This window comes from Fukomys damarensis, unplaced genomic scaffold, assembly GCF_012274545.1.
Source record: "Fukomys damarensis isolate Sample0158 unplaced genomic scaffold, DMR_v1.0_HiC HiC_scaffold_21, whole genome shotgun sequence".
NCBI classification, from domain to species: domain Eukaryota; kingdom Metazoa; phylum Chordata; class Mammalia; order Rodentia; family Bathyergidae; genus Fukomys; species Fukomys damarensis.
The window spans coordinates 32,945,039-32,964,882 of record NW_022900933.1 but is presented as its reverse complement, the minus strand read 5'-3'; the positions used below and the strand labels follow the sequence as shown (position 1 = coordinate 32,964,882).

Here is a 19,844-nt window from a genome sequence, read left to right as displayed (position 1 = left end):
TGCCTAGCCTGAGATACTTGTGACAGTGGCCTCAGCAGTGGGCCTTAAAAGGTACTCCAGAGAGCAAAGAGAAAGTATGAGGTGGCAGTGTGCAGGGAGAAGGGGGTGGGTATCACATAACGCCACAGGTGAGGTTGCTTAGGAGCATCATGACAAACCAGTTCAGAAAAGCAGAGGCTGGGCCAGTCATCATCAGCCCGCAGGTAACCTGGGTGCCCTGTTAAGGACCTGGAGTTTATTCCAAATTCAATATAACTTCCAAAGAGGGTTATCTCATGTATCAGAAGTAAACTGTGACCGAGAAAGTCCTTGGGGTAAGGAAGGGCATGGAGAAGGGAGGCAGAGTCCACCGAAGACCAGGGATAGGTTCTGGGAACAAAGAGGGATTCTGCCTGTAGGAGCAACCTGTGATGGTATGAGGAGGAATTTGCTACTCCAAAAAAGAAAAAAATCAAAGGGCTGTGGTTTCTAGCCTGGGCAAACTGGAGAGCACTGATGAATGGAACAAACCACAGAACCAGGAAGACACCTTGTTATGATGGAGAGAGGAAAAAAGTGACCTCAGAGTTCATAGTCATGTCCATAAGCTGCTGGTCTCATTGAACACATCAAACATTTCCTTAAAAATAAACTTAGTAATGCAATAAACTGTATTTCTCCCTATGCTTTTGTTCCCAAGGCTAATCTCGCTGTTGTTTACTTTTAACATTCCTTGGATGTATACAATTTGCTAATTTGACTTTCACTGATGTTTATTCCTCAGCATTCAGAAACATGGTGTTTACACTGCAGCCAGCTAACACTAACATACTTGTGTTTAGATATGCACTGCAATGTGTACCAGAAGATATCACTGGACTAAAACTCTGAATACCAAAGAATAACATCCTGCCCACCCCCACCCTTCAATTCTCATTTCCAAAACTGTGGGATTATGAAATTTGTTGCCAGATAATGCCATGGTTTACGTAGGCATTCTGAATGGCAAAGAATAACTAATCTAACCATCTCTCCATATTTTTCCAGAAGAACAAAAAACAAGCTTTGGGGGCCCTAATATTTAGAGACTTTTGCTGACCTTGACTATTTATGACTTGATTATTTGGGGATTACCTGAACGAATCTCCAAAGAATCTGAGGGACTTGGGGTTCAGGGAGCAGTGAGTACTCTGGTCCCGGGTGGGCACCTTTCTCAGTGCTGTCACTGGTACTAAGAGCCCATGCAGTAAGTCCCCGACTTACTCGAATTTTCGCAGATATAAACGGCCCTCGCATTAGAAACATTAGTATAGATACAAACAAATCGAGGAAGTAGCTCACATGTCTGCCAGACATTGTCACAGCTGTGCTGCTGTGGGCTTACTGTACAGTGTAATAGTGTACAGCATCTGTATGTGTGTTTGTTTTTTTTTTTAATGCTTTACATTATATATTTGTGTCAAAGGAGTATAAGACTCATTTCATTGGACTTAGGAAAGAATCCAACTTCTGAAGATTCTCCTAGAATGGAATTCCTTCATAAGTTGAGGACTTACTGAACAAGTAAGGTAATGGGAATAGTGATTTGGTTCTAAAGCGTTTATGTTTTTTTCATGGATACAACATGTGATCACATGATTCTAAAATATATCTGCAAAGGACCCTCTGCTTTGTGATTTACAAATCAAATCACATGAGTGAAGGCATATAGTTAAAGCTCATCATGACTGATAGCATTATATGACCCAAAATCATCCCATTTCAGGAATGCTAATTTGACTTATTGAATAACATTCATTTTAGTTCCCTTTTTCTACAAAACCTACAGAATCAGATGTAATGTCCTTTGGGCTCTGTAATGTTATAATGAAGTTGGTCAGATTTTTTTTTCCTTCTCCAGAAACAATATCCAGAAAAGTGAGGTACATTTTTTAAAAATGTGTTTTTCCACCAAAATCAAAGTGGTACTTTTCATCTTATCTTGGTTTATGCTAGAAAATAAATGAAAATTTTAATATTTGGTTGGGCTACATTCATTTCACCTCTGCTCATTTCAGCTCTCACAATTAAAATTGGTGGTGAAACGTTCCTTCGAAGCAAGACAGAAGTAGCAAAGACCAGACTCTCCTACATGCAACAACTAAAACTCCAAACTCTATAATGGCATTTAGATATTGAGTAATGGGCAATGTAGTACAAGGATCATTGAGAGGGAAGAAATAAGATAAGCCTTGTAATAATCCGGGCTTATTGCCTGAAGACAGCTTTTGGGAAGCTCCACAAGAAGGACAAACCCAGGTGCAGCCCAGCGGTCTTCTGTACCACTGGGATCCAGAGAGGCCCAGACTAAAGTGTACATGGCAGAGGACTGCAAAGGAAGGAGCTGCACAAAGAGTATGCCACAGATTCCCAAAGGATTCGCCTTGAGTCCTCTGCTGAATACTTATCAGTGAACATAGAAAAGAAAACTACTCAAAAAAAAAAAAAGAAAAAGAAAGAAAAGAAAACTCAACAACAAAGGCAAGAGAGAAAGAAGAAAAACAAATAGATTAAAAGGAAAACCAGCCACATGAGGTCAAGAAGAGTTTATGTTCTTACTAATCAGATTAGAAAAATCTTGTAACTCATATTGTAAGGAGAGTACACATACAATAGTGGTGTGTAATAGTTCTAGTGAAGAAATATTAACCCCCAAAATGATGCATCAATCCTACCCAACAAAGAAGTAATGGTTTAGGTCTAATATGTCCCCCGAACTCATGTATTCAGAGGAGGAACTTTGGAGAATGAATCTTGAGGGTGCTAACCAATGGCTAAATTCACTGATGATTCATAGCTGAATGTGCTGTCAGGAGGTGGGGTTTGGTTGGAGGAGGTGGGTCACTGGAGATGTAACTGCAGGGCATATTCTTAGTCCCAGCCTCTTCTTCTCTCTGTCTTCGACTTTTCCTTACTCCCTGCTTCCTGGTGACCATGGTTTAAGTAGCATTCCTTTGCCATGCTCATCTGCCATGATGTTTCTTCCTTGAAACAGGCAGCCATGAACTGAATCCTCTGAAACTGTGAGCCAAAATAATCTTTTTCTCCTTTAACTTTTGTATGTCAGTTGTTTTGCCCTAGCAATGGAAAGGTGACTAATACAAACACTTAAATTCAAGCTTCAGAAAGATAAAAATATTTTAAGTAATTTAATTATGTCGTGGAATGTTTATGTGAATATAAAATACACAAATATAAAAATGAATGTTTATGTGAATGTAAAATATGTGAGTATAAAACTATCTAGTACCTGAGAAAATCAAATTTACAATGCCAAGAACCCAATAAAGGACTGGGGATTTAGCTCAGTGGTTCTGCCACCTGCCTTGCAAGTGCAGGGTCCTGAGTTCAATCCCTGGTACAAAAAAAAAAAAAAAAAAAGAATCCAATAAAAATATTACCAGGCATGAAAAGAAACAGGAAAATGTGATGCATAATGAGAGGAAAAATCAATCAATGGGGGAAAATAAAAAACAAAATGACACAGATAACAGAATTAGTAACAGGGACATTAAAACTATTTTCAGGTTAAGAAGGAATAAGAAAGACTGAGCATGTTAAATAGAGGCACTGAAGATAATATTTGAAGAAACAATGAATGACACTTTTCCAAATCTAACAAAAACTCTAAATCTATAGATCCAAGAGCTCAGGAAACTTAAGAACAAGCATGAAGAAAACTATAACAAGACATATTACCATCAAATTGCCTAACAACAGTAGTAAAGACAAAAACCTTTCACAGCAACATCCATTCATAGCAGCCAGAGTAAAAAGACATATTACATACAGAGGAAAAAAGATAAGAACAACACAGAGTTCTTGTTGGAATTAATGTAATCAAACAGATAGAGGAGAAACATTAAACTAATGGAAAACAAGAAAAACCAAAACACTGCCAATCCAAAATTCAATATTCAGTGAAATTGAAGATAAAATAAAGAATTTATGAGACACATAAAAGCTAGGGACAAAAAGAAAGATAATAAAAGATAGAAGTTTAGATCTATAAAAGGCATGCAGAGCACTAGACATGGCAAATAAAGGCATGGCAATAATAGCAAATATAAAAATATATAAAACTTGTTTAAAATCTCTTTAGGAGATAATTGACTACTTAAAGCAAAATAACAATATATGATTTGATTTATAATATATGTAGAGGCCAATTAGATGACAATAGTAATACAAAGCCAGGTGGTGGGAAAGAGAAGTACATAACTGTATAGTTCTTATACAATAATTGAAGTGTTTTATTACTACTTGGCAGCAATCTGAGATAATTTAAGTGTATATTATGAACCCTAAATCAACCACTAAAATGTCAACAACAAAACACAGAGCTAATAACACTGTTAAAGACACACCTCTAAATAATCCATGAGCCAAGGAAGTAAAAATGGAAATCAGGAAGCAGTTTGAACTGAATGGAAATGAAAATAGATCAGAATTTGAGGGAAACTAAAGTGCCACTTAAAAGGAGATTTCAGGGCTAGGGGCACAGCTCAGAGGTAGAGTACTTGCTTAGCATGTGCAAAAGCCCTAGGTTCAATCCCCAGCTCAATCAATCAATTTAAAGCACTTGGGCTGGGGATTTAGCTCAGTGGTTTGGTGGCCTGCCTTGCAAGTGCAAGGACCCGAGTTCAATCCCCGGTACCAAAAAAATAAAATAAAGCGCTAGATACTGATATTTGAAAAGAAGAAAATTCTCAAGTTAATGAGCACAATTTCCATGTTGAGAAATTAGACAAAGAAGAGGAAATTATGACTAAAATTTAATCATAAAATTCTCAACTCAAAGGAAGGCACAAAAAGAGAACAGGGAACAAAGAACAGATGTGAAATATGAAAAAATAAGTAGCAAGATCATAAATTTAATCATAATAATATGAGAAAATAAATGAAATGAAAATGGTCTACAAACCTCAATTAGAAGGAAGAGATTGTCAGATTGGATATTTTAAAAGAGCAACATCCAAGTGTATGCTCTCTTTAAAAAGCACTTCAATATAAAGACATAGGATAAAAGTAAGAAGATGCAGCAGCCTAACAGTTAAACAAAAGAAAGCTAAACCACTTTTATTACCAGACAAAGCAAATTTAGAGCAAAAGTATTGCCAAAAATAAATAGGGATATTTCATAATTTCAATTTGTTAGAAAAAAATAATAATCCTAAACATTTATGCCCCTACTAACAGTGCTTCATAATAGCCATGCAACAAGAACTAGTAGATCTGAAAAGAAATATACAAATCCACAATTATAGAGATATTTCAATACTCCCTTCTCAATATTCAAGAAGGAAAGACATAGAAGACTTGAACAACACTATAAATAAGCATGAACTAATTGGTAGAAAATTCCATCCAACAACAGCAGAAGACATATTCTTTTCTAGAGCACACAGAGCATTTCTTTTAAAAGACAGTATTCTGAGCTACAAAACAAATTCAAAGAATTTAAAATGATTCAAAAGATATAAAAAGTATGTTCTCTGTCCACAAGGGAATTAAACTAGAAATCCATAACAGAAAAGTCTCTGGAAATACCAAAACGTTGGAAACTAAATCATATATATCTAAATAATCAATAGTCCCTAAAAGAAAGCAAAGTATTTTGAACTGACTGAAACAAATGACACAACACACCAAATTGTGAATGCAGTTAAATCAATGCTTTCAGGGAAATTTACAGCACTCATCAAGTATGTTTGTTCAAAGTCTGATATCAGTGAGCACCACCTTTCCTTTGAGAAACTAGAAAAACAAGGAAAAAAGCTAAATCTAAACTTATAAAAAAGAAAGTGGGGGTGGATTTAGCTCAGTGGTTCCACCGCGTGCTTTCCAAGTGTAAGGTCTCAAGTTCAATCCCTGGTACAAAAAAGAAAGGGGGTGGGGAGAACAGAGAAAAATCAATGAAAAACAACTCAAAACTAGTTGTATTTTTTAAAACCATAATTGCACAAATGAGGAAAAATATAGCTACAATTCAACAATATCAGGAATGAAGAAGGTGATATAACTATTGATCCTACAGATATTAAAGTATACTAGACATATTATGAACAACTTCATCCCAATAAAATTGACTACTTTGAAAAAAATGGACAAATTCCCTGAAAGATACACAGAACCAAAATTCACTCAAGAATAAACAGATATTTGAATATTCCTACATTTATTTTTTAAATTGAATTTGTAATTTTCAGGCCTTCTGCAAAGAAAATTCTAAATTCAGGAGGCTTCATTGATGAATTTTAACAAATATTTAAAGGACAAATAATATCAATTATACACAAATGTTTTCAGAAAACAAAAGAAGAATATCTCAATTCTTTTTATGAGGTCATTACCCTAATACCAAAACCAAATGTAGTCATTACAAGAAAATTATAGCCCCATATTCCTCATGAACATCAATGTAAAATTTTTAGATGCTAACAAGCTGAATGTAGCAAGACATTAGCACCATGGTCAAGTATGGTTTTTCTCAGGACTACAGGTTGGTTTAACATTAAAAAAAATCAATCAAGATGGGTTAGGTGGCACTTGGGAGGCTGAGTCTGGAGAATTGCCATGAATTCAAGGCCAGCCTGAACTACATAGCAAGACCCTGTCTAAAAAAAAAAAAAAATCAAGCAAAGAAACTTACCGTATTAATAGTAGTCATAGCATAACCATTTCAATGACATTTGGCATTTCATTTGACAAACCCAACATCTATTCCTGACAAAAATTCCTTGTAGACTAGGAATGGAAGAGAATTCTACTCAATCTGCTACAGGTAATCCCTGAAAAACGATTAGCTAACAATTATATTTAATGAAGGAAACTAAAGGCTTTCTTTCCAGAATCAGAAACAAAGTAAAGTTTCCCACCCCCACGATTTCTATTTAACTTGTACTGGAGGATCTAACCACAGCAATGAAACAAGAAAAAGAAAGGGCCAGGGATTTAGCTTAGTGTCATCGTACCTGCCTTGCAAGGGCAAAGTCCTGGATATGATCCCTGGTATGAAGAATAAATAAATAAATAAAAACAAAGTACAATTATTGAAAAGGAAGGAAAAAACCCCCTACTTGCAGAAAATCTGATGAAATCTATATAAAAGTTACCTGAACTAATATATGAGTCTACGAAATTCTAAATTCAAGTAGCTCAATTGGTGAACTCTAGCAAATATTTAAGGAACAAATAATACCAATTAAAGGTCAATATAAACAATCTGTATTCTGACACAGTAGTAACAATCAGAAATTTAAATCTAAAAAAATATAATTTTTATTGGAATAAAAATATAATATACTTATGGATAAATTTTACAGAGGTATGCTAACTTGTGTTTAGAAAACTATAAAACATTTCTGAAGAGAATTAAAGAAGACATGAATAAGTGGATATAGTGTTCATTGATAAGAAGACTTAATATTGTTAAGATCTGTTTTCTTCAGTATAATCTAAAGACTCAATGGAAATTCAACAAAATTTCCTACAGTCTTTTGCAGAATCTGAAAGCTGATTGTAAGTTTGTTTAGAAATGTAAAAGATCCAGAAAAACCAAAACATCTTTGAAAAAGACAAAGGAATTTTGATTAAATTACAATACAAGCAGTATGGTATAAAAATAAAAAGATCAGTGGAACATAACTGAGAACCCAGATGTGGAATCATACATAATACATTGTCAAGAGATTTTTGACAAAAGTGCAAAGGCAATTCAATAGAAGGAGAACAGTAAGTAATTTTAAAATACTACTAGAATAATTCCACATCTGTATACATAAAAAGTACCTCAATATCTCAAAGTATATATAAAAGTTAACTCAAATGAATCAAGACAGAAGAAAATATAAACACTTCCAATAAAATATGAAGAAAACTTGTATGACCTTGGATTAGGCAAAGAGCTTTTTAAAAATGCAATATCAAAAACATGACAGATGAAAGAAATTTTTGATAAGTGACACTTCACCAGAATTAAGAACATTTCTTCACATTATAACATTAAGATAATGAAAAGATAAACCACATAGAAAATCTTTGCAGATCATATGTCTGAAAAGCGATTTGTATCTCAAAATTCAATAAGGAAAAAACTCAATCCAACAAAAATGGGCAAATAACAGATACTTCAAGTAGTTATATGAAGAGCAAATAAGCAAATAAAAATGTTTAATATCACTTGTCAACATGGAAGTGGAATTTAAAAGCACAACATAATACCAGTACCCAGTTCTTAGAATACTAGCATAAACATGGACTACATGAAGGGCTGACAAAGATGTGGATGAACTGGAATGGTCATACACTGCTACTGTAAATTGACAGGGCACAGCCACTTTGAGAAAGTGTGCCAATTTCTTAAAAAGTGAAACAAAAATCAATATAAGGCCCAGACATTTCACTATTAGGTGCTTTTCCAATATACACAAAAGCATGTATGTACACCAAGCCTTATATTCAAGTATCCACAGCAGCTCTGTTTACTCCTAGCTCCAAACTGGAAGTGTCTCAGATGTCCACTAGCTGATGAATGGATAAACAGCATCATGTACCCATACAATGGAATAATACTTAGAAATAAAAAGTAACAATCTACTGATACATTCAACAATATGAATTTAATCTCTGTTATGAGAAAGAAGACAGAAAAAATATAGAGCATGAATCCATTTATGGAGAAATCTAAAAAGCCTAACTAACCTATAGTGATAAAAAGCAGATTAATAGTTGCCTGAAGATAGGGGGTAGTAACATAGAATTATGAATGAGAATAAGAAAACTTTTAGAGGTGATGGATATGTTCATTAGTTTGACTGTGATGATGGGTTCATGGGAGTAATATATGTCAAAACTTATCAAACTGTATATTTTAAATATGTACAGTTTATAGCATGTAACTAACCCTCCAAAAAGGCTGTAAAAATAGTCAGGTATGGTCACCGAATTGTTAGTCATGTAGTTTCTCTCACAGTGTTGATTTTTGGTATGTAAGTCAGATCAGCTGTATCTACCCGATTTGAACCAATGATTTTGCACAGTTCTGGTTCAAGTTTTCCCTGAAAATGGGCTGCTTTTCTGCGGTATTGTGGGAGTTTCAGGACAAATGTCTTTAACCAAAAGTGGAATTAACCAAGAGGTAAAATAGCAAGTTATAAGGTTTTCAAATTGATGCAATCTGGTGAGCAGTGGTTTTGACGATGGTCAAGATAATTGAATATAGAGGTGAAAGGTAAATGACAAAGAGGTGCAGGAAGAGGAAGGAAAAATGATCAGTGAGATTAAGAAGTAAGATGGTAGGAAGGAAAGGAAAAAGGGGAAAGCCATAATGATAAGGGGAGTAAGAAACCAAATTCTCATTCGCTCTTTAATTTTGAGTCACATGAGCTTCTTTACAACATCTCTGGATAGATGATCGGTACTTGAATTATTTTCATAAACTAATTTAAAAGAATATTTGAAAATAAATTCATTTATCTTACAGAAATGCACTAGATACCAAGTCAAACAATTACAGATTATTTTTATTGATTTTCCAGGTGTCTTTTGCAAAATAAGGTACTGCCAGCCAACTTATAGTATTGTAAAGTTACTTTTATATCAATGTGGCCCAGTAATCTTTTAATTACTATGTTATATTCAGTTATGGCCTGATATGATAGAGTTAGTCACACAGGTAGAGCAAGAAAAAAAATAACAAAATAATCAGTTGTTGTTAAAGGGTTATTGTGAAGCCTGAATCTTCCGGTTCCAACTCTAAATGTTAAAACTAAATCTATTTTATTTTCCTCTTCAGAAAGCTCATTCAAAGTAAATCCGCATTTGCTTTTTTAAAAAAATGGTCTATAAAAATCTTAAGATTTTCCTACCTTGACAAAAATGGTTGAATTGCATTCTTGCAATGCCTCCATTAAACTAATCACATGGAGACACACCATTTCTACCATCTGAAACAACAAACACGAAAGTTAGTTCCATTCCCAGTGATACGGAAATCTTGCGAGCTAGGCACAGCTGCATAGGACAGAAGCCCTGTGCCCAGGATGTCTTGCTGCATAACAGCCATAAGGGAACCACAGGGAGTGATTTCCATCCACTTCTAAAACTTCAAATCAGAAACAAAATTTTAGAAAGCTCCCGAGGTTTTGCAATTGTCATTCCTTCCTCACTCAACTTGGCTGCCAAGGGAACTCAAGCATTGAGCTCACTAATCTGCACTGCACAATGACTCACACCAGAGGACAAACAGCTTCTGCTTCCTTCATTTCCAGCTGCACAACTCTCTGGGCTTAGATCTTTTTCTCTACCATGATCCTTTCTCCACTGCTTCTCATCAGGAATAGCTGTTTAATTTACTACAGACCTGCCTCTGAAGCTTTACTCTGTATGGAACAAGGCAGCCATGCTTACCACAGTTGAAAAGTACAACACAAATGATAACCTTCATTAGAAACGCCTAAGGCTGAATTTTAAACTCTCCTGGTGGGTTTTACCAGACTGGTTTATATGGTTTAACCACAATTTCAGAACAAAATTAATTCAAGTTCATTTGGAAGAAATTCACTTGCAAATACATTCATTTTTAACATCTGATTATTGGGAGTGATTTGGAGGAGGGTATTACCAGTGTCAAAAAAACTAATGACAGTAGAAGGAAAATTTTAATCTCTAGCTTAAGTGTAAGGTCCTAGTATTACTGCCTGTAAAACAGCAGAACAGAATGTTGATCTCCAAGTTCTCCATTAGTCCTAGAATATGTAATCCAATAAATGTAATTATCCTCATAGCAGACATAACTGTTTGTGGATTCTAAATTTTCCATACAAATTTCCTGTATTTAGAACTACCAAACCCCTCTCTACATAAAATCACAATGTCTACTTCTCTAAACAAAAGAAAGTACTTAACTAAAGGAAATATATAATCTCCTTTCTAATAAGAGCTAAGAGAAAATATTTCTTTTTTTTCAGCTTTAATTGAGTTTATTGGTACATTTTAGGGATACAGTACAGTTACATTCATTGTTGGGATCTTGTACCTCTAACATGACAGGTGAGAAAATATTTCTTAGACTAACATTCAGGCAATTAACAAATCATGTCCAAGCACCCTCTGCAAACAGGGAAGTGTTCAGTTTCTGGCACACAGGGATCACCATCAGGATGAACTCCCAGGTTCCTTCCCCTTTGTTGACAAGAATTCCACTGATGGTACCCTCCTAACCAAGACACAGCTGCAGCATTCCCAGCACAGACTCCTCATCCACTCTTTTTTTTTTTTTTTTTTTTTTGTATTGTGGATCGAACTCAGGCACTTGTGCTTGCAAAGCAGGCACTGGAACCACTGAGCTAAATCCCCAGCCCGTCTCATCCACTCTTACAAATGAAACCCAATGGCTCCTTGCAAATTCCTTTCATACACTCTCTAGCTGAATGGGGGGACCAGCTCAAGTTTGTTCAATAAAGTGGGCTTAGACCAACCACTGCCCAGATATTTTGCAGTGAAGTCTGGAGCGGACCCTCTTGGCAAGCCATCTACACTGCAATGAAGGTGCAGTCTGAAGCTTACTTATCAGGCCACACAGAAAGACGAGGCTTTTTTCAGACTTGAAGCCCTGAGAAGAACTGTGGGCAGTCTAATTTTAAATCACACACACACACACACACACACACACACATAAAGATGACTTGATGGGCTATGTTTTTCTCCAATTGCTTTGAATCCAAAATTTGTTTTATAACATCAAATCACCCTAAAGGTAGAAATTTTATATTGATTTTATAACACCAAATTACCTTAGAGGTAGAAATTTCATATGAAGTTCATTTGGTGTTAGGTAGGAAACACAAAATTATTCTTTGGGGCTTTTAAAGTATTATTTATGCTATACAACATGATGTTTTGATACATATAAAGCTAAATTAGCTATTAGCACATGTATTACCTTACATATTTATCATGTTTGTGGTGAGAACACAACATCTACTCTCTTAGTGCCCTCAACCAAGATTCTTGTGCAAGTAGAACATCTGGATTATACCATGACAAATCACTGAGCCACTTTTATGACTGAGGTCTGTAAAAACACAGCAGCCTGAGAGACCAGGAGTGGAACTGTACCTCAGAGGGGAAACGTCTCATGAACTCACCACTTTATTATGAGCCATTAGCTGAAGGATGCTCGGTGTCACCCGACTCCAAAACTCTAGTGCTGTCAGGATCGCCGTGAAGCTGAACTCATTCTGATTTTGGACATTTGTAGCCACGGCACTTTGTTCACAATATACTGTCCAGAGCTGAGCAAAGATGAATGCATGGAAGAGGGAGCACATGTGGAGCACAGAAGTCTGGAAAGGAAGCAAATCAGGCACCAATGCTCTGTGTTCACAGACTGTGGCCTTGTCAGGGAGCACAGCCCGATCACACAGCACAAGAGGGTTATCTCAGTTACAAACTGTGACTCATCACTTTAAAACAATCAGCTTCTCACTGTCAGGGGGAGCACACTCACAGAAGAAAGTATCTTTTCAAGGAGAAGGCACCTTAATTTGCAGAAAAAGGCAAACACCACCCCCTTGCCTTTTAATGAAAGTGACATTCCTATCACTAAATCATGCTACCATTTTAGGATGTTCCCTCATCTGTAAAACAGTAGGAAGAGATGGCAGGAGGAGTAAATGAGATAATATGCATGATGGACTGCCCAGCATGACCAGTGGGAGCAGCAGCAGTAGCTAGGGCACTCAGCAATGGTAAAGCCTGCAAGGGGCGAGCACCTATCATGCACTAGGGACAGTGCTGAAAGCTTTTTGGAGGTCACTTCCATAATTCTCAAACCATCCCCTCACCTACTTTATAGATGAAACCTGAAGCTCAGAGAGGCTAAGTTACTTTTTCAAGCTCACAAAATTACAAAAACCGTTGTTCAGATTCACACACAAACCTGGGTTAAAACAGTGGGAACTGCCTGATTCCTTCTGCAAATACCATTCAGATCATTTAGGGGGTGCACTATTTTACCACATAGTCAGCTTATCCTAAAGCCCATCTGCCCCCCAAAGTCACCACAACCTCCCAGAACTTGCAGAAAATCAGGGAAGGGTTATGTAGCTGATTAGTAGGCCCATGACTGATGCCTGTCTGGAGTTTACTCTACCCCTACAATCACACCATCTGTCTGTATGGCTTACAAAGTTCTTCTGTCTAGGCGATTCCAGTATGGGTTTTAGTAAGCTTCTCACTGACCTTCTTATTTTTATGTTTCCCTAGAGATCTGAGCTGAAAAGAGTGCAGAAGGAATGAGATAGAACATAAATTTTCCTCTAGTTCATCCTTGGTTCTGAAAACTGATCACTGGATTTTTATTATATTCCTAGGCTTTTATTTCTCTTCATTATTTTGAGACAGAAAGGCCTGGGAAGCCAACTCTAGCTTGCCTCCTTAATTTGTCTTCATAAAAATAAGCCAGAAAACAATTTAGGGAGAAAAAGACAGTCTGAGAATCTAAACAACTTTAAATTAAACATTAGCACAAAGTTGCTTTTCTAACAACCACAGGAGGGCAAGTGACAAGATGCATTTACTTCTCAGAAGAAGCATAATTGGCTGATAAGGGTTACCATTAGCAATTTCCATGCATATGGTCCTAATCTTGCAGAAATTACTTACTTTTGATTGCTCCGGAAATCCAATCAGGATAACAATAAGATGGTCTGCAATGTGGGAACCTGCATCCAGAGGTATGGGGAGGCAGGGAGAGGAGGCATTTGGACACACTGCATTATGAGTAAGGGAACCCAGAAGCAGCCAGGACAGCAGACGGATGTGGGAGACACATTCAATGAATTCTTTAGGTCTGTTGGAGAAGGAAGTGTTAAAAAAAAAAAAGGACTAAAATGTGGTCTTATAGATAGATAATTATACACAATAAAACACCAAGGCAATAGTGCATTCACCAAATGACATATTCACTTGTCTTTTTTTTTTCACTTTAATCCTCCTAGATCTTAGCTTCTTGAGCAAAGAGAAGCCTTTGGTTTCATAGAATTAGGTGTCATTCTTCTGTGGACTGGAAGTCTCTCTGACTGTTTTGTTTGTTTTTTGTTTTGTTTTGTTTTGTTTTTTTCCTGAACCCTTTTCTCTCATTACAAAGCTCTTCTCTGACATACTCCCCAGAGTGGACGGAGCAGACGAGCAGACATGCCTCCAACCACACATTTTCTTGCTAGTACAACTTTCTTCTGTTCCCATCTTCCACTCTGACCTTTCCTCTCCAGAAAGGTTAACCTTGCTGAAGAGCAGGCTCAAGCTTGCTGAGTTTCTAAAGACCAGCAGGTGCTCGCCTCTCTCTCCTGCAGCCTCACCTAGAGGCAGGTTTGGGGATTGCACCTCCTCGCACTATCCAGCTGTCACTTTTATTCCAGCTACAAGCTAAACTACTTGAAAGCAGGGGGCACGTAGTGTTGGATACTACTACTTTACTAGTTGAAACGGAGGTAAGTAGTAGTTGTAAGCTTTATATTTTCATTAGCCATGAGGATGACTAAGGCTTTTGTAAGTATAAGGGCAGCACACACAAAGTGCGTAGGGTCAACAAGTCAGTACCAAAGATGGACCCTGACCTCCATCTTCCTAACCAAGTATATTCCACCCCTACAAATCTTCAGTGCATTTGTGATCCCCAGAAACTCAGGGGTGTTTCCTGTCTTATTTATCTCCCTCCAGTCCTGGAATAACAATAATCTTACCCTTGCTGCATTGCAGAAGGAGGATGATATAGCCAAGGCAGGTAGCGGATTACAGCTTTGTTATCTCTGTGGTTGCCCCGGGAGATTTCCATAGCTGCAATTTGAGCCAGGCCAACTTTGAGATGTCCACCAAAGGTATCTTCATGCAGAGGCTGGGAGCATGTCTTCATGTGGCTCTACAAAACCAAATGATACTTTGTAACTCTGGCAGACACCCGGAGACTTTTAAGGCCAGTCTTTTAGAAGATCAAGCTGTCCTTCCCTGAACTCCTATCACCACTTCAAACATACAACCTACCTAAACTTTTCCAATGGCTTCCCATTGTTTTCAGGATAAAGGAGGAAACGTTGCTTTGCATGGCCCATGGAGCCAGAACAACCTCCTACTATAGTCTCTGCATCTCACCCTTCATCCATCCTGGGCTCCCATCACATTGGCTCTGTGGTCCCTACCCTGTTGTTTCTCTTCTCATCAACTTGTTCAGATTTTAGCTCAAGTATCATTTCCCTTAGAAACCATTCCCTGAACTCTGTGGCTGGTCTATGCCACTGTCTATGGCTTGTGAGAATCACAATTTTATTTTAGATTGTGTGAAATGTTCACCAAACTTGGCCTCCTAGTAGACTACAAATTAAATGAGGGTAGCCACTGTGTTTTTGCTCATCACTGCAACTGCAATGCCTAGAACAGCACCAGAAACATCCTGGTGTTCAATACATATTTGCTGAATTAATTTTGAAAGCTTTCTTTGCTCAGGAACTTAAGACCTAGGTTCTAGACTGAGCTCTGTCCTAATCAGCCATATCGCCTCAGATAAGCCACTTGCCACTTGACCTTTTTTTTTAACAAATATGTAAAGTCAGGAGGTTGGATTATGTTCATAGTTCCCAACTTTTTAATCATTATGGATCTTTCTTAATATTTTTGAAAAATATCTGTAAAACAAGCTCAACATGTTTGAGTGGTAATTGTTTCCTCTTCTTTATGCATCAAAGTTATTTAAGTATGGGCAACAAGATTCAGTAATCAGTAACTAGCACGTGACCAAACTAAGAAATGACTGGGTTTAGACATGGTGAAAAATTAGTTTAAGTTTTGATTCTCCTTGACACTTAGCATGTACAAATCTATCACTATACCAAGACACTCTGATTGTCCAGCAAAGTCTAAAAGCTGAGCTCAGTGAAGAGGGAGCTATATTCTTTAACTGAACTTCTGGCATCACTAGATTCCTGTTTATAAAAAAGGAATCCTTTAGTGCCAGGTTGCAATTTGACTGCTCTCTGGACCATGTTTAGATTCCCATCTACCCACTGTCCAGGACCTTCCTCAAATCCCCCAGACTATTAATTTTTTAGCTCCCTGGTTAATAATAGCAGAGAAGTGGACCAGCATCTGTGATTCATCCCACTCTGCAAAGCAATCAACAAAATCAACAACTTCATTGGGATTTTGTCCATATGTAATTTAAATTTTGTTCTGTCCCTCTTCTTTTCTTGAAGAAGATAGCATCCATGCAGATAAAAATAATAAATGGCTTATGTTTGCATAATTTGCAAGTCTCATCACATATGTTATTTTATATCAGCCTTATTATAGTCAGAGAAGGGACTTACAGACTTATTTTGCAAATGAGGTCCCTGAAGCTCAAGATGGTTAAACGATTTTATATGGCACAGTGAAAGGAGAATAAATTAAGGACTCACAACAGCCTTAAATTCAACTCAGACTTTATCACTTACTAGTACTACATCATCCTGAGCCTCAGATTCCACAATGGTAAAATGGGGATAATATTGTAATAGGGACATTATGAGAACTAAATAAATGGCAAAAATGAACCTATGCACAAAGCTGCTGCCATGTGAATATCCTTTCTTTTCTTCCCTTCTTTGCAGAACTGGATCCTGGTTTTTCAGAACACCAAGAAATGGGCTCATTAAACAGCGCTGCAGTTGCCTCTCCATGCAGCAATAAATTCCCATAAGGTTTCTAAAAATGTCCCTGTAATGTGTGACCCTAAGGGATGAACAGGCAGAAGCTGTCTTACCTTCAGCTTGGTTAGTGTGTGCATGTCTGCCATGAAATCCAGCACTTCACTGATGTACTGCCGCATACACTCCATCGCCGCAGTCCCACACTGAAACAAAAGGATATGCCTAGGCCATAGTCTCATTCTCTGTTAATTGCAATGACTGTTCTCACACCAGCTGTGCACTGTTTACTAAGGAGTTATCTCATTTTCTGACTTGCTCCACTACTCTCAGCATAGTCTGTGATTGTCTCCCCACAGTTAGGACAAGAATTACTAAAAGGTTTTGAGAGAGAGCAAAGAAACAGGACAGGGAGAATTAAATGCTGTTTCCATTGGATAATTAACTGTTTAAAATATGTGCTATCAAATTCCACCGTCAGTATCACATATATTAAACATGGTGTTTGCTGAGTCAAAATTCTCATATTCAAGTTATGTCAAGTTCCTTCTGGGGATAAATAAAAGAAAAAAAATGGTCATCTTCCCCACATACTTGAATTATGTTTGGGAAGTTTTTAAGGAAAAGAAAGCATGCTTTCTTAAATGGCATTGACTTTCTCTCTCAGGGAAATGCAGCCCATTTAGGATTATAGCAAAGCAAAGGAAAGTGAACAGACAGGCTGCTATATCAAAGTCATATGAGAGAACCCACACATCAGGCTGGGTATAATGGGCATCAAAAGCAGGCAGTCTTTGAAGCCATATGAATACTATGCTAAAGGGCTCTCTGGGCTTTCTTTAGGAAAATCTGGAACATTATGTACTTAACTAGCTCACCCAGTGGCTCTCATTTTCCCATATTCATGTAAATCTGGGTAGCACTGAACTATATCACCACCTCTCTCTTCTAGAATGTTACGCTTGTCAGTTCTTCTGACAGGATAACAAACAGTAAAATAAGGTCACTGGCAGTCTGTCAGACTGTTTTCCAAGCATTTAATATGTTCTAAGGTTTTCTTCTTTTAATTTAAATAGAGTGAAGGAATTATAAAAGGTTATTGTGTTCCTGCTTTTGCAATATGAATCCTTCAGTGCAAGAAGGATTTCCCCCCCGATTTATTCCATTTTCTCTGACCTTTCACACGTCATGCAAATAGGAGCACAGACGCTGTTCTTGAATTTCTTGAAAGGAATTTGTTTCTTTTATAGGCAATTTTTTATACCAGTTCAAGTAGGCAAATGTCACAGAAGATAATTACTAGTGGTATTATTCAATATTTGCCTTTTAAAATTGACTCTCGAGGAATTGGAGCAAAGAAATTATTGTTATATTGTTACTGTATTCTAGAGACAGCAGCTACATTCAGTAAAAGACTAAAAATCCACCTTACTGTCAGGAGAATCTTTGGGAGCCATCTGTACTAGTATAAAAGAGCATATAATTTTTAATCCTCCGTTTTACTTTACAAAACTTAAGTATAGCCTTATATGTATTATTTTTAATGAACAAATATAAGGAATCAAGCTCCATTTGTTTCAAAAGGCCAATATTTATTTCAATAAGAAAACAGATAATAAAGGAGTCAAAACTATATGCTAATCTTAAACATATGAATTGAAGCAAATCACATCCAATTCTTCTTAAAAATACATGATTTTAATAAAATTATATTTCTAGACTACAGAAGTAACGTATGTTCATTGTAGAAAATACAATGAATACAAGTTACTAAGAATGATTAAAATCATCTTTATCCTAGTTCTTGTCTTCCACCTCTGTGAAAACCACTGTTAATATTTCTTCCCCAAGGTTTCTGAAATGTACATAATACATAAATATGTATATAATATATATATATTCATAAAAATGAAATAACTTTTCCCTGACTTGCTTTTTATTTAAATCCATCATAAGTATTTTCCAATTAATTAAATTGGAAAATTAAATTGAAACCTTGATTTGGTAGCCATATAACATTCTATCTTATGGTTTACCTTAATTTATTTAAACAATAAATACCCACAGTTTGTAATAGCTAAAACTTGGAAACAGCCCATCTGCCCATCAGTTGGAAACTGGATAAAGAAGATGTGGTTTTTCTATAAAATGATATAATACTCAGCCATAAAGAATGAGAAAGTAGATTCATTCATAGGAAAATGGGTACATTTTGAGGATATACTCCTAAGTGAAATAAATAAGTCACACATATGCAAATACCGAATAGTTTCTCTAGTGTGAAAAACTAAAATAGTACTCAAAATCCTAACAGAACAATTAGCAAATAGGAAGAAAAGGACCAAAGGTGTAGGGACAGTGAGAAGGATAGGGAAAGGAGAACAAGAGAAAAGGAAAAAAATATGAGGAAATGTAAAAATGGAATTAAAGTGTTTGAAGGGGTGGAGGGAAGGAAGGGGTGAAGGGAGCGGCGGGGGGACAAGGGGAAAAAATGAGAACCAAGACCTGACATGTAAAGGTACAAGATCCCAGTAATGAATGTAACTGTACTGTCTACCTAGAATGTACCAATAAATTCAATAAAAAATAATAATATGGAATATTTATTATCAGGAAAAACCTTAATTTTTCATAGTGTGCACATATTTAATTTAATGTTTGCATCTATTTTAAATAAACTGGAAAATGCCAAAAAAAAAACAATAAATACCCTAGTGTTGGATATTGCTTTTTGTGTCCATGTTTTTGCTATTTTACATGATGTTTTGATAAATATATATAAATCTTTTGGTGCATATTTATTTTCTGACATATTCCTAGAAGTAGATTGTATTGAATACTTTTTTGGGGGGGGTACCTGGGATTGAACTCAGAATCTTGCACTTATGAGGCAGTTGTGGTCCCACTGAGCTATATCCCCGGCCCTCCTAGAAGTAGACTCTGAAACTGGCCTTCAGCAAGGTTGGTTTCACTACCACCATGAGCCTGGGGTCTATCCCTAGCACTACTAAAAAAGAAAGAAAAAAATCTGCTGAGGGAAGGAGAAATAGGGAATTATTAGCTGAAGAGTACAAAGTTTCAAGTACACAGGATAATTAAGTTCTAGAACTCATTGGGTAGCACATTGCCTATAATTAATGATGC

At 36.6% G+C, this 19,844-nt stretch overlaps 1 protein-coding gene across 1 annotated transcript in view; it reads right to left on the bottom strand.

The window, feature by feature from the left end:
* The window catches only part of Unc79 (unc-79 homolog, NALCN channel complex subunit), a 211,737-nt gene that overhangs the window by 10,061 nt on the left and 181,832 nt on the right, over positions 1 to 19,844 (bottom strand). The window contains exons 47-51 of the mRNA XM_033766768.1: positions 16,817 to 16,906; positions 14,766 to 14,941; positions 13,687 to 13,873; positions 12,168 to 12,365; positions 9,888 to 9,965 (exon numbers count right to left, since the gene is read on the bottom strand). Coding sequence (XP_033622659.1) covers positions 9,888 to 9,965; positions 12,168 to 12,365; positions 13,687 to 13,873; positions 14,766 to 14,941; positions 16,817 to 16,906 — 729 coding nt within the window. The remainder of the gene's footprint in view (positions 1 to 9,887; positions 9,966 to 12,167; positions 12,366 to 13,686; positions 13,874 to 14,765; positions 14,942 to 16,816; positions 16,907 to 19,844) is intronic.